Source organism: Epinephelus moara, chromosome 5 (assembly GCF_006386435.1).
Source record: "Epinephelus moara isolate mb chromosome 5, YSFRI_EMoa_1.0, whole genome shotgun sequence".
Classification (NCBI taxonomy): domain Eukaryota; kingdom Metazoa; phylum Chordata; class Actinopteri; order Perciformes; family Serranidae; genus Epinephelus; species Epinephelus moara.
In genome coordinates this window covers 12,779,019-12,794,805 of record NC_065510.1, presented here as the reverse complement: position 1 = coordinate 12,794,805, position 15,787 = coordinate 12,779,019, and the positions used below count along the sequence as shown (strand labels likewise).

At 40.5% G+C, this 15,787-nt stretch overlaps 1 protein-coding gene across 3 annotated transcripts in view; it reads right to left on the bottom strand.

The window, feature by feature from the left end:
* Nucleotides 1-15,787, bottom strand: part of LOC126390032 (teneurin-3) — a 285,118-nt gene that overhangs the window by 67,003 nt on the left and 202,328 nt on the right. For all 3 annotated transcript variants that reach the window (XM_050044110.1, XM_050044111.1, XM_050044112.1), the window contains 3 exons: nucleotides 8,999-9,130; nucleotides 8,672-8,807; nucleotides 5,016-5,159 (listed from right to left, as the gene is read on the bottom strand). In XM_050044110.1, coding sequence (XP_049900067.1) covers nucleotides 5,016-5,159; nucleotides 8,672-8,807; nucleotides 8,999-9,130 — 412 coding nt within the window. The remainder of the gene's footprint in view (nucleotides 1-5,015; nucleotides 5,160-8,671; nucleotides 8,808-8,998; nucleotides 9,131-15,787) is intronic.

Below are 15,787 nucleotides of genomic sequence, written 5' to 3'. Positions count from 1 at the left end.
CCAGAGCCAGAGCGCGCCTGAGTGAAGCGGAGGAATTTGCCTGCAAGAGGGAAGGCTTTGCCTAGTCCGACTTGGAGATAACGTCATATTCTGCCTTCTGCTTAGAAGTGATATCTAGTGTCTGCAAAAAATGTTATTGATCAGTTACGATCAATCCTAAGTGCTCTATCGTAGGCAAATGGACTTGCTTAAGTTTCTTAAAGACGTTTCACCTCTCACCCAAGAGGATTCTTCAGTTATAACTGAAGAGTTAGAAGTTAGAACTGAATAAGCCTCCTGGATGAGGGGTGAAACATCCTCAAGAAACTCAAGCAAGTCCAGTTGCCTACGATATAGCACTTAGAATTACCACGACTTGGATGACTGAGAATCTTCACCAACATGTTACGATCTGTCGTTAGCATAGTTGACACACTTTAGCTCAGAGGGCTCATTTGGCTAGATTACTATATAAGCGTTGTCGTCACCCTGAATGTCTCACCGAACTCTATTCAACCTCTCAAACTGTACGCGGAAAAAAGGAATAAATAGTAAAATATTTATGTATAACAGCCAAATCCAATGACATTATTCTGAGTTGAGTACAGCACTAATATCTACCAGTCTTTCAGGAGGCTTTCAAATTAGGGACCTGGGCCACTCAACCTCAAAGTCCTGATCATTTGATTAATGTGAACACTGTGTGCCGTACCTGGGCACGGATCATCGATCCATGCCTGGGTCCACTTGAAAAAGTCCTTTCAATGTGTACTCAGGTGCAGTTTGCATCAGGTCAACACCAAATGTAGCAAAACACGGTAGTGGACTGCTTTTTAACATGTAGCAGTCAGAGAGTAGAATTGCAAAGGCATTTCTTAGTGCTGCCTGTCTACTTTGGAAATCTGCACACTCTAATCTCATCCTCTAAACTGCATGGTCATGGGTGATAAAGTCGGAAGCAGGAAGGAGAGAGTTGTTCTTGACATTGTCTCCTAAATATATAAACAATAGAAGACATAATGTGAAGGTAAACTCCAATGTATGGCCTTGGGATCTTGCAATCAGAGCTCTTTTCAATGCTGTAGCGACAACATAAACAAATGTCATACATGATGACGTAAGTGCACTCGGGTATGAAACAACATCGCTGATGTGAAAGCTGAGTGTCAGGGGTGAGGGGGCAGTTGTACTTGGGCTTACTGTGAATCAGTTGTGCCTTATATGAAAATGTCCTAAATAATCCAGAGAAAGGAAGAGACTTTAAGACTCTTTGGTTACTTTATGTTATGTGAACCATCAATTGTGAATGAACGAATTAATAATTCAGTAAACGAATGTAAATCAGTAAAAAGAGAACAAAGCTGCCTCACTGCCATTTTTATCCAAAGATAAATATGAAGATAAAACTTAAATTTGAATATGAGACATACAGTAAATAAGAAAGTGACTGGTCTTCCCTGTCAAAAGATGAAAACACAGAACAAGACACAATGAAATCAATGCCAGACGTCAGCACACACTGTGCAGGCATGAGATATCCAAATGTAACACATTGTCTCATCCACATCATTAGCGAAGCTACAAGACAAACTACAAAGAAAACACAGCAGGAGTGTTTGATGGTCTCTCCCTCTCTCTCTCAAACACAAACAAAGATGAGATGATTCTATGTCCATATGGTGTGTTTTAGTCTCAAGAGGACAAACACACATTCTGCGTCACAGTACTGTCCCTTCAAGACACAAAATCACACCCACAGAGGCCAGTACGCATATAGACAGAAAATCACAAATCACACCTGCATTTCAAATGCACACACACACCCACGCACTCACACACACTCAGACACACACTCTGAATCGGGTGACAAGGTGTTGAAAGCCCAAGAGGACTGCAGGGAGAGAGGGATGAATAGCAATGTGATGGATGGGGTGACAGATAGAGGACAGCAAGGAAGGGAGGAGGAGGAAGAGGGAGGGGGGGTTTATAAAGTCAAAGTGCCTTTAGAGCTGCAAAATGCATTTTCTAAATATGTATCTATTCTTATATGAACCACTTCTTGAAAGGTGGGCTATCTGAATGGAAATGAATCTCTTGCCAGTCTCTTCAGATACAGGCGATCGATGTAGCTGTAGGCGATTCCGTAAACAGCACCGGAGTTACAGTGATGCATCCTTTACAGACCAGCCGCTTTAACACATTACAAATATGTGTTTAAACAAGGAAAGGATTCACATTCATGTTAAAATGCATGCAGATGACCTGGTGACCAGTGTCTGTCAAAGTGTACAGCTCTGCCTCTCACGAGCTCAGAGGTAGTTAATATTAAGGTACTGAATAACGATCTCGGTATCCCAATCCAATTGTGGTTACTAAATTGGCATGAATTAGAGCAGTCTTCAATGTTTTTCAGGCCAAGGACCCCTTAGCTGAAAGAGAGACAGAGCAAGGACCCCCTGCTACATATATTGTATAAAATTGAGTTGCATATTAAGCTGGACAGATGGAGGTTGTCGGGCAGACGGCCATATCAGCCTCAGGCTGCTGTCTTGACCTGTATCTGATTTTCAGGTAGGTGAGACAGGAAACGCCGCTTTCACAAAAACAGGTTGTTGAAAAAGGAAAAATATGTCGAATATATTAATTTGTATTTCAGACATATTTGAATTTGTGTTCAACAATAAAACTTTTAGAAAAGCAACAATAACTTGGAAACCCCACTGCAGCAACTCTGAGGACCTCCTAGGGGTCGCGGACCCCCCGTTGAAGACCCAGGGATTAGAACAATTGCAGGAGGGGCACACATGATCACAGGGAAAACATTGAGTGGAAAGAAGAAAAACAGAAAAAAAAACAGGTCATGTTCACTTCTTGATTTTTCATTTGCACAACAAAAACATATCTCATCTGGCCTGGGAACGCCTTGGGGTCCCTCAGGAGGAGAGTTGTTAGGGATTGTCTGGGATGCTTTGCTTGGCCTGCTGCCCCCGCAACCCGGTCCCGGATAAGCGGATGAAAATGGATGGATGGACAACAAAAAATAATAGGAAGCACGCAGACACTATTTTGACTTAATAAAATTCTACTTGACTCCATTCATGAGATTGCACAATAAAAATTGATTGTTCAATCAATGCATGAGCCAGGGAGGGAGATGGGCCGTTCATTCTTCTACCACTTTCTTTTTGCTTCCAAAGAGGCATGTGAAAAAAAAAAAGTTTGGGAACAACTTTTCTACAAAAAAAAAAAAAAAAATAATACATAAAATAACATCCATCTTTATTTTATCTGTAAATTAATCAGAATAAACATTTTTATTTGTATGGGGTTTAGATTCAGTTTTCAATTCCAGTTTATTTCTCAACTGTTTTCAAGGTATCCTTATAGTTTAATTTAATTCTGGAAATTAGCAATTTTTAAAAGAAAGTGCACTGTCATCAGCATTAGGTGACTGTAGGTGTATGTATATTTTATTTTGGCACCAAATTTTCATACATTATTTGCTCATAAACAAAAATACGCAAAACTCTTATTACAAGTGTATGTCTATGTTTTTAGACATGATATATGATACACGTTTTTGATATGACTTCACGTTTTAACAATGAAAACAGTTGTGACAAAGTGGAGATAAACGAATATTCAATTCAACAAAGCAGCAGGAGTCCATCAGCAGTCAAACGGTCAAAATAAATAAATGACAGAACAAAACCACAGCTATCTAAAGGTGTGGAGCAGCATTAAAAAATCAGTGAGCCGTCCACATGCTACTCGGTTTTGGAGTCAAAGAAGGTCATCTCTCACCTTCTACTGTGGACCTTCTGTCAGGTTCAGTTCACTGACATGAAAATGGTTGTAAGACCTGACCTCAGGTCAGCTTTGTGAAGGCACTGAAAGGTATCTGGTTGTTGAGCTTCTCTGTGGATGTGTGGTTGTCTTCATCTGTTTTCTCTTTTTTAAGATCTTGCCTATGAACAGTTTGGCAACTTACTGGTTTTAATCTGCTTTTTTAAGCTGTTAAATTAATTTTATACATACATTTTTTTCATTTTGTGGATATCACTCTGAGATTTGGGATATTTATTTAGTGTTTTTGAGCTGGTTCTTGTTAACAATAAAAACCTTCTGCCAGCAAATCTTAAAATCACAGCACAAACACAGACAGTGGTGATGAGTTTTTTCTTTCTTTTTTTAAATTAAGAAAATTAGTCAAACTAATCCACGAGCAGATTGAATTTGTAGTTTTTGTGGCAAAGTAAAGTTATAAGTTGGACAGAATCCTGTTTTCCCATTAAAAAAAGGTAATCTGATGTACCTTCAAACTGGAATGTTCAATATTCAGTCAACACATCTAAACCCTGAGGTTTCATTTTATTATTTAAATATAATCATAATAAGGAAAATACAGAAAATAATTAAAATAATCGGGGAAGATAAGATGACAACATGCAAAAACAAGCAAGCAAAGGGAGGAGAGATGACAGGGAAGGAGAGTGTGTATAAGATGAGAAAGCCAATGTGCGTGTGTGTGTCCAAGTGTGAGTGTAAGAGAGAGAAAGGGAGGGAGAGATGAAAGGCTGGCAAAAATACCACTGGGCAGCTGGAACAAATCCAAGACGCCAACGAGGAACTCACACACACACATACACACCCTCTTAAATTCTCTTTCCTCCGCTCCGTCGACCAAAGCCTGCATGACAACAATCGCTTTGACACGTGCTGAGATTAACATACTTTTAAACTGCTATTAGCTTTGTCCTATATTCCGACATATAATTAACCAGTTAATGATGTGGAGAGAGGGAAAGAGGGGGAATATGAATTATATTTTGAGCTTGTTCACATTTAAGTAGAAAATGAAACTCTAAACCTCGGCTGTCACGTGTAAACTTCAAATCAAAATATTAGTCTCAGGTGAATTAAGAAATGTTTTATGCAGTACTATGTTTGCGGTGTGGACATTATGTGTGTGTATGTGAAGATATAGCAGCAGTATGAGAGCGCAGGTCATGGTTCAGTCATGTTATGGCACCTACCGTTTTGCACGTCCAGGATGTGATGTTTATCCAGCGTCCATCCTCCCATGTTGGAAGCATCCAGCTCGTAGCCTTGCAAAATGGCCGTTCTCTTCTCCCACAGGATGAGGTCCAGGCAGGACTCGTATTCAAACCCCACGGACACTATTAGACACACACAGGGCAAGGCCAGTTATTCAACTCCTCTCTAGGACTCTGCTCGTCTTCAGACCAGACCAATTGGGAAAGTTGCTGCTGTGATTCAGACCAAAGCAAACAGACAACAGGTTTGAAAACATGGTGAACCACAGAGTTAACCTCCATTTGTCTGCTTTTGTAACATCCACTGACTCCTGCTGGTGCTTCTCGAAGGGCCTTCATTCTCTCGTCCAACACAAACACACACACACACACACACACACACACACACACACACACTTTGACTTTCTTCTTTGTACTGAAAAAGTACTTGTCAGGCCTGTCTGCAACACTTTAACGTCAAGGGGTGGGATACTTGCCAAATCAATCGTGCACACACACGCATGCACGCACAGTGCTCTGCTATGCCAAGTGCATTTTCTGCCATTTCCATTGTGTGAACTGGCAGCAACAACAGCTGTGTGTGTGTGTGTGTGTGTGTGTGTGTGTGTGTGTGTGTGTGTGTGTGTTAAATTTAGAAGAAACAGGGAGAGGAGATGGAGAGGAGAAAAGAGGAAGGCAGGTAAAAACTGGTAAAAATCATGGGGAGTACGGTGGCCTGGAGGGTCAAAACACAAGGGCGTGTTTAGAAAAAACAATGTTGTTTCATCTGAAATGTTGTGTTTCATGAAATGTTTTGTTTGTGAGATGTTATGTTTTCTGAAATGCCGTGTTATGTGAAATGTTATGTTTCCTGAAATGTTGTCATGATTTCTGAAATGCCTCTGTGTTTTGACCCTCAGGGCCACCGTAGGGGACGGATAGATGTTTGGAGAGAGGGAAGAAAAAGAGGCAAATACGAGGGATTAAATGGATAACCTTTTGGCTGTGTTAGAGCATCATGATAGGTGTTTTGTTTACCAAATGTTAACTGGGTAATTATGAGGCAGTATGAAATATGAAAAAACATCCTATTAGCAAGTAATGAGCTGATGGAGGGGAATAGAGGATGAGCTGATGTGTTCTGGTCTAAAATTAGTTCACAGCAAATGTTTGATGTGACGCAAATGCTTACAAAGTCAATGGAAAGATGCAGGTGAGCACCAACAGACTAAGCTGTGCAGTTGCCCCCCTGCTGAATTCAGTTTCTACATTTGTATCACAGCTCTGCTTTTAACAGTTGCCAGACATGCACTCCAAATATTCTTGTGGTTACGCTACCTTATTATAACTTATGAGCACCAATTTCAAGAGTGTTACAAAACATAGCAGTAAATCGTCTTTATGTTCCACCCATTAAGCCGGGCTACCATAAGTAATAACTCACAGAGGAGTACGTCTGCTGGACTTGTCCCTCGTAAAGGTGTCAAAGGGGTTAGCATACCCATTATGTCCAAGCCATTTCCCTGTCAAAGCCTTTCCTGCAGAACCTATTTGAACGTAGCTGTAGCTGTGTGCAGCTTTATGAACGTTAAGGAGTAGTCGGCGCTACAGGAAAATCCCTCCTCACCACAGCTACTGTGCACAGCATGCTGTCAAACTTTGATAGTGAGACACCACAAGAGTTTTTTGTTTTGTTTTGAATTGGTGCAATTTAAATGTTTTATGCATTTTCTCTCCATCTGTGTCATACGTCAGCTGTTATTATTACCATTTCCCATGATTCCCAAAGTGCACTCCTTTCAAAAAGAGTAGATATATATTAGTAAATAATGAAATGGATCTAGAAGTGCAAGTTTCACTGCGAATAGCTGTCTTAATAAAAATACCTTCAGTTAGGGAGGACACCAACCTCCTACTTTACCCTCACAGAAATGTAGACCTTGTGATACACTTGCTTTTTTACATGTATGCATACACAGGCGGCTACAATGCAGGCAGCAGTGATGTAACAGTTGCCTGCAAACCTTTAGTGCTCCCAGAGGGCTAAAACATATATATATATATATATAGTATATATAGCTCCTCTTCAAAGCTTTCTGTCATGGATGTTGTTTGTTCAGAGAGGGCTGCCAACATTACTTCACTTCCTGATATACTGTATCGCCATAATTGTTATGTGCTTCATTGCATCTTGCAGACACACAACCATAATTTCTGTCAACACACACAGCCAGGAATGTGCACAGATATTTTAAAGGGCCATCAGCATGTACCTGGATGGTGTAAAACATGGTCATTTAATTAACCACAACTGAATTAAAATTTGTAAATTGTTTGAAATTTAATTGGAATTTAAAAAAGAAATCTGCATTCTGTTAGTGTAAGTTAACATTTAGCCAATATCCAAAGTAAATTTGAAAATGGACCTTTTGGTCTGCATTTATGCTATCAGTCTACATAGAGCGTTGTGTTTTTCGGAAAATGTTCTGTCACCTGAATGAATTCTTCAAAGAACAATCAAATTATGCAAATATTGTGCTTGCCTTACTTCACAGCAACTCAATAATTGCTGGTGGTGCCCAGGAATTAGACTGTAGTGTGCTAGTTTTGTACTGTATGTTAAAATATATATCAGAAACAAAATGACACATAGGATTTCATGAACATATTTTCTGGCCTTACTATCCCACATTTTACTTTGACTATCAAAAGTATTTTAGTTGGGGGTGACCCTCACCTGGTAGATCGGGGCCCCATGTACTAAGACTAAGTCCTAAGCAACGGCTCGGGTTCAATTCAGACCCGTGGTCCTTTGCTACATGTTGTCCCCCCTCTCTTCCCTTTCCTGTCAATCGTAAACTATACTATCAAATAAAGGCAATAAAAGCCCCCCCCAGAAAAATCTTAAAAAAAAAAAAAAAAAAAAAAAAGTATTTTACTTGACCACCAGACTTTCATACTGTCTCTGAGGTGGAGCTTGTGGGATGGGTCACCACAGCAAGTACTCCCAATGACTGCAAATAAGCAGGTGGTTGAAAGCAAGTTAAGTAGTAGTAAGTAGTATAGGAAACTTGTAGCTGTGCAGTCCAACTTCCACAGTCCTGTTGATCACTGATCATTTGAATCTTCATCACTAGCTTTTTATGAAGGGGAGAGTGTTACTCATTTATGGTGTTTAGTCATATCCCTAAAAGTCCAGGGATTCAAGCCAGTGACCGTCGAGTCACACCAATTAGCCTCCAGGCCTCTGCCTCCATTCCGTCATATAAAAAAAGCAGCACCACGCCAGTTAATTGTAAAATCATGAGGGAAACCACAGTTTTTTTTATTGCATTCCCACTCTGTGTTGTAAAAGAGAAGCTGGTATACTCGTCTACAAAACTCCACTGTGAGACTTTTCACACGGACGTGCTGCAGATCACACATTACAGCAATTTAGCTTGGCTCCCATCACCTTTGGGAATGATTTTACAATTTTACACATGCCATAAAAGGTGTTACATGGTCAGACCCCTCTGTAGAGTTTAAACGTTTGTTGCTGATGCTCCTCAACTTTTAAACAACCTTTCAAAAGGCCTTAGAGTGGTCAAACCTGTGCACATAATAAAAGATACATGTTATTTTTGTTTTAGCATTGAAAGTAGAAGCAAACTCACCAACTGCCTCGGATAGTCCATAGACACGCTGACCATAGGCGTCTGTCTTGTCCCAGATAAAGGTGTAGGACAGATTTGGTTGGGCCGGGAACCATTTCTGGAAAAGGCGACCCACCACCGCCACCATCAGGTGAACCTAAAAACAACAACAACAACAACAACAAAAAAAAACAGCACCAGATGCAACTTAATTCAGGTTAGGGTTCCACTGATATAGAGCACTGATGCCGAGAAGTTGTTAATGATCAGCAGTCTGTATTGATATGCAGTCTAATATCATGGTGGCTTTGAGGAAATTTAAATATTACATTATATAAGTTATCTTACCTTCATCAGGTTGAAAGGTATTGATGACTGTGTCATGGTGACTTTGAGGACCGGTTTATATCCCGCAGCTCTGGAGCTCAGGTAGATCAGGTTTAGATCACTGCCTGGTATTGAGGTTTCTTCTTGTAAAACCTGCAGAGATAAAATAACACAGAAAACACATCAGCAACGAACACTGTTTCACTGTCTCAACTAATATCTGAAGCATCCTGTTTGAAGGGAATGGGTTGCTAATTAGCATGCAGCTTTTTATGGCTGCTAGCAGTGTTTGTGGTGAGAATACTCAGAAGAGAGAAAAACAAACATGAAACCATCTGGGGCCATGACAGGTGTGCATATTTAAGACTGTGGCTACTGTCCGACTCAATACAGTGAAGTCTATGTGGCAGAGCTGTTTGAAATGATCCCAGATAACATTTTTAAGCACTGATGAAATGGCTGTAAACAACATTCTGGCTATGATATGAGTAGCTGTATTCACACTGGATTTCTCCTACTGACTTCATTTTAACTGTGCATAAAAATATACAGGACTACAAAAAGGTTAATAATAAGGTAAATTCATTTTGACACTGACAACGATACCTATCAGCCTAATTTTGCATCTCCAACTAAATCATTAAGATTACACTATGAACAGTCTGCATATTGTTGTGCTTGAAGTGGCATCACATAGATAGTGATCATGTTAAGTCTGTGTGGGGAAAGAATCATACTGGATCATAACTGATCTGCAAAACAATGCTGCTCTACAGCTGCTTTGTATTCTGACATAGTCAACAATTTAGTGAGTGAATGATTACACTTGCTAATTTTTTTGGCTAGAGGCAACAGTTTTGCCTCACCATGGCAAAAACCCACAAAACAAAACATCCATCCATCTATTATCTGTAAGTGCTTATCCTTTACAGGATCGCAGGCTGAAGCCAGTTAGGGCTGACACTGGTTAAGAGGCGGGGCAGGACTGACACAGAGTGGCAGACAGCAATTCACGCTTACATTTGGGCCTATGGGCAATTTAGAGTCAATTAGTGTGGCCTGCAAACCCACGGTAACATGAAGAGAACATGCACACTCTACTGCCTCATCACCCCCTCCCCTTCCAACGCAAACAAATATATATAGACAGATTTATATAAAGCATGTAAGATAGCTGTGTGAGAACATGGTAAACCAGTTGGTAATGGAGTCTGGGAGCACTTGAGACATTCTTTCAAGTATTGCTTCTAGACCTGAGGGGATGCTTGCGGCATAAAGTCCACGTCACCTGTGCTACATCTTTGAACGCCATCATGTTAATATTTTATTGGGTGCACTTGCAGGTGAAGGACAAGCAGAAGGACCACTCTGATTTAGATCACAACACACACAGGCACACAGAGACATGCATATGACACCTTCTTGAACTTTTGTCACCCATGCAGAGAGATCGTCTTTTACTTTCAAATCCGCCACTTTGCTCTCTGTTCAGTGTTAAATGACATATAATCTCCTCTGCTTGTTGGAGAGAAGAGGGAAATAAAATGATTGAGGGGACTCATTTACAGGTGTATGCATAAGTGGGTTTAGGTATGCATATTATCTAAGCAGCATATGAATGCATGTGTTTTTTTCATCTAAGATGGTGCGTGTTCCTGAATATGTCCTTGTGCTGAACCTCAACAAGGGGAGCCAGACTAAATCACAGTTCTATCAGCGGGCAGACACATAAAGCAGAGGACACGCAACATGTCTCAGCGTCACTGATGATGTGGGATCACTGAGTGTCAACAGTGGGATGACTGAGAGTTGTTGGAGGAGAGTGAGGGTAGCAGCATGGCATCAGACTGGCAAAGTCACTGAGAGAACAAGCAAGACGTGCCATCTTTAAACTTCATCAAGAATGAATGAAGAACTGTCTGGGACACTGAAACTTTAAGGCCTAGTTTTAAGAATTTAGTGACATTTAGTGGTGAGGTTGCGCAACTGAAACTTCCCCCATGTGCCACATGTGTAGGAAAACTATGGTGGCTAAGTGAAAATGCCCTATCTAGAGCCACAGTTTTATTTGTCCATTCTAGGATACTGCAGAATGACATGGTGGACTTCGTGCAAGAGGACCCGCTCCGTATGTAGAAATAAACAGCTCCGTTTAAGGTAATGAAAACGATTTTAAGCCCCTTTTATGCTGCCTGTTCAAGGTGGGAAAGTCACACTATTATTCTGCCTCACCATATTTCATAAAATGTACAATTGCATGATGGGGGGGATAGGGTTTAAGCCAGCAGTGAAGGTAGCAAAAGTGCCAAATCTACGTCTGTGTAAAAGGGACTGCTGGCAAGATGGGACCATAAACAAGACAGGTGTTTTTAGCTGGTTTCAATCTAATCTTTCTGACAGAGAATTTTATGGAACAATGCATGAGTGTTCATCAAAAAGCTATAAAATGGATTGTGGTGTCCCCCAAGGTTCAATTTTAGGCCCAACAGTTTTTAATCTTTACATGCTGCCACCTGGAAACGTCACTAGGATGCACGGCATCAGTTTCCATAGTTATGTTGATGATACACAGCTATACATCACTGTGTCTCCTGATGACTCAGGGCCAACTGATGCCCTTTTTAACTGTATTCTAGATATCAAGTCCTGGATGGCAGAAAACTTTCTTCAACTCAACCAGGAAAAAACCAAGGTCTTAGTTATTGGTCCTGAAGCTCAAAGAGAGAAACTCACTTTGTGTTGGATTCCATTTGTATGAAAAGTGCTATATGAATAAAGTTTGACTGATTGATTGACGGCTTGTTAAGTGTGTGACCCACCACCGGGGGATTTAAAAAGCAGCTTGCAGCAGTTATCAGCTAGCTCAAAGAAGAAGCTGTCTGCGAACTGGGGAGACTATGAACAGTCTTGTTCTTGGTCAAGAGGCTTCCTACCCTCCCAGCAGAGGGCGAGATCAGCCGCTATATGACAGGGACAATAAATTATTTTTATTGCCTTGATATTTCACTGTTATGCTGACGCATATGTTATATGACAGACTAGAGGCAGACACTGTTGTGTTACATGTCACACCCTTCACCCATCTATTGCTTTGTTTCTTGCTGCGCCACACCTCTATTTAACAACATCGCTGTGCTCCCTGATCTCAGCAATTAACCTCTTGAGTGCAAAGACATTATTACCCACACAGATGATGGGTAAAACTACTTTGCAGTCCTGTGATGCCAAGAAAGCTATATGATATATAGCTGGACAAAAAAGGGTTGCAGTGTGTGATTGGTGGCACTGTTGCCTCAGAGCAACAAAGTCATGTGTTCAAGTGCTTGTCCTGATTTTCTTCTGCTTGGAAATTGTCCTTCCATTTTTTTGAGGTTTTCCCAGGCGCTCTGGTTTCCTACCACAAGCCCAGAGCCATTCAGATCTGGCTGAAGGTTGGCTTATTCCACAGATGGTTTGGCTGGAGTGAGAATACACACATTTGAAGTTCAAATAAGACAAAAGTAAATTTCCATATAAATTCCCATACTTGGTTCGAGATAAAAGTTAGATCATTTTTAGATACCTCAACGATGTACACAGGGGCCAGACATCGAAAGGATAAGAGAGACTTGTGATGAGGAGGTGGACTCCACAAGAAAGCGGATTAAGAAGAAATATTTACGAGTACAAAAATGAAAAATAAAAACAAAGATCCTCAGGGAATGGACCATTTGGACTGTTCCTGTGTTATATTTTTCAGCTGCACTATTGCCTTTTCATTAGCCGGGCATTAAGTGTTCATTACAGATCCATTACATCCCCTTTAAGACTGCCCTTTTCACTGCCCTCCTCGCTAATGGACTCAGCTCTACCAAAAGCTAAGTAGCAGCTTTCCATTCGTTTGCTTTTGATCTGCACTCAGACACACACACACACACGCACACAGACACACACGTCACACATGCTTTCCTGCATGCACACACTGCTTTCCTTTATCACAGATAGTCAGGCACATGCACAGACGCTTGTCAAATAAAAAATAATAATGGAGCGCTGGTTCAGGGTTGTAAAAATATAAAAACACACATGGAGTTCTGTCATCTGTTTCATTTCCTCTGCGGACCGGTTAAAGCAATGTGACAATAAAGAACCACACAAATGTGCTATTAGGCTTTTAGAAAATTAGAGGCAGGGCACAGGGTGGGGCTCTGTGTGTGTGTGTGTGTGTGTGTGCACCACTCCACAGCCACAGATCCTCAGCTGTGGTAACTATGTGTGTGCGTTCGTATGTGCGAGGGAGGATGTGTGTTTTTCTTCCCCCGCTCGTTTGTCCAGAACCTAGCCTGTTAAATGTGTTAGCATTTAGCACTTTCTATGACAGTTAGACTTCATAAGCATAAACATATCATGTCATTGGCGTTAACAGCACTAGTGTGAGTGTTATAAAGAGAATAAACAACTAAGATTTTTTCTTTGCCTCAGTGGTCCTTCAGAACATTTGGACTGGAAGAAAAGCACCCTCATCCTATTTGAAGTAAAAAAATAAGCATTTTATGTCTATAATTCAGCTCATTGGCATGGGTCACATTTATGTTTATGCCAAGTACATATTGTGAGAAGAGGACTCATTTGTGCCAGCTTTAAATCTGTACCTAAAAAGTCCAAGGATAAGTTGGTGTTTATATATTGAATACGAAAAAATAAGGAAAATGGAAACTGAAGATCAACATTACTTACGTATTGTGTATATGTATTGTTGATCATCTCGAAATCGTCTTTAAAATGGGGCTGTAACTAATATTTATTTTCATTATCTATTTATCTGCTGATTATTTATTATTTTCTTGAATAATCCATTGTTCTATATAATGTCAGAAAACAGTAAAAAATACCCATCACAGTTTCCAAGCGCCCAAGTTGACATTTCAGCAGTCCAGACCAAAGCACATTCAGTATAATGACATCAAATATCCTATCAAAATAGTTGGCAATTAATTTTGAACTAATTATTTTAGTTCAAAATATAATCAGCAGTGCTAATTTAATGTTCTTTTTTTATTTCTCTTACACTCTGAAGCACGATGGCTCATAATCAGCAGCTTATTTGCATTTTTGTCTTCATTTCCTATCACGGGAAGCATTTTTTTAACAGTGCTCATTGCCTGACGATGTAGCTTACAGTAAATTACATTGAACTGTGTCTTCTTGCAGAAAGAAACATCAATCGCAGATGTGTGTGGACAAAAAAAAAAGAAAAACACGAAAAATTAGTTCAAAACCGATCTGCTCCATCTGTTAAAGCTGAGAATGCCTTAGAAGAGGGATAAAACCTAGCCGGGGTATACTGTGTACTGCAGATGATTAATGAATAATATATACTGCAGAGCTACATAAGCTCCTGACTCAACTAAGTTGAGTCAGTAGAATTATGTTCTACTGAGAAGAATACTGTTTAGGCACTCTTGAAATGAAACCCTAGACTTTTTTGCTTGTTTTTTCTTTCTCTTTTTTTCACACCATGTCTTTGTCAGACATGTCATAAGTTGTTTTTTTTTCAGAATAAGTTGGGCTACTCAGAAATACCATCAGTTTGCATAAATGTTCTTTTATACATGTTCTACAGGTTAGAATAAATATGTTTTTCAATTTGAAATAGTTTGAGGTTTTGTCTGTTTTGCCACAGGTTTTAATGACAGGGCAAATATTGTATATAAATGGTTAGAGACGAATCTCAGTGTTGCACCTTGGTACCCCAACAGAGGGGTGACCAAAAATGGGGATGGTACCATACAGCTCAGTGAAAATGGGGCTTAAAAGGTGGAGCTGTGAACACTGCAGTCCACTGATTGGTCAATAGCGGACGGTCAGTCTGCTCAGGGCTGAGTTGTGGCTGGTTTTGAAGCTTATGTAACCACTGTTCATACTGTGGCAAGTTTTACATACATTAGTGAATTATAACTATAAAATGAAAGGATGTTTTGCTGCCTCTCACAGCAGCTGTAGTCGAAAAAATAACTTTATTCACTGGGCCGACTGCTGGCAACTTTTGAGGTGGAACGTTTACTTGTAATGTTACTCAGTGTATGAGCTGACGCTGTGAATCCATCAACACACCTTAAATTTCAATATGTCAACTTTGACCATTACATTAGTTTTTATTTTATATCTCTTGAATGACAAACACTTTAGTAATGAGTGGATCTTCAAGCGTTTGAAAATAAATATTAATTGTGTCCAGATTATGTGAACTGCATATATTATAATCCTTATTTATAAAAAAAAAAGCATCATGGAGCTTTTGGGTTCCGGCAACACTAAACCCCTGAGCTTGCCTTTGAAGGACTAAATGCACAATCCCACCATTTTTAAATATCCCATGGAGAGAGACTCTCACTGCAGCCTGTTTTATTTTGTTCTGAAAATGTCAGTGTGCAACCTTGTCCTGTGGACAATATACAAAGTGCAGACTTCCCTCTGTGTGACCAGTGAAAATACAGGAAATTCAACGAGTGCTGGACTGAGCAGTGACTGACAACAACCCCGCCCACATGAAAGAGTACTGTTTGCAGTATAAAACACTAAGTGGACCTAGGATCTAGACACCAGGGGCTCTAGTTTCCCGGCGCGGCGCAGGGTGGCGCAGGGTGGCGCAGGGTGGCGAACCCCATGCAGAGCTAGTTTCGAGCAGCGCAACCCGAGGCGCGCTCAGTTTGGTAGTTTGGCAGACCGAGGTGCGCTGAGATGGGTGTGGCAGCGCAGCAGGGGGAGGTGTCGACAGATCCAGCTTGCCGCAGTGACAGTTTCGTGCCAAAAGGCTTCGCCGAAGGTGCG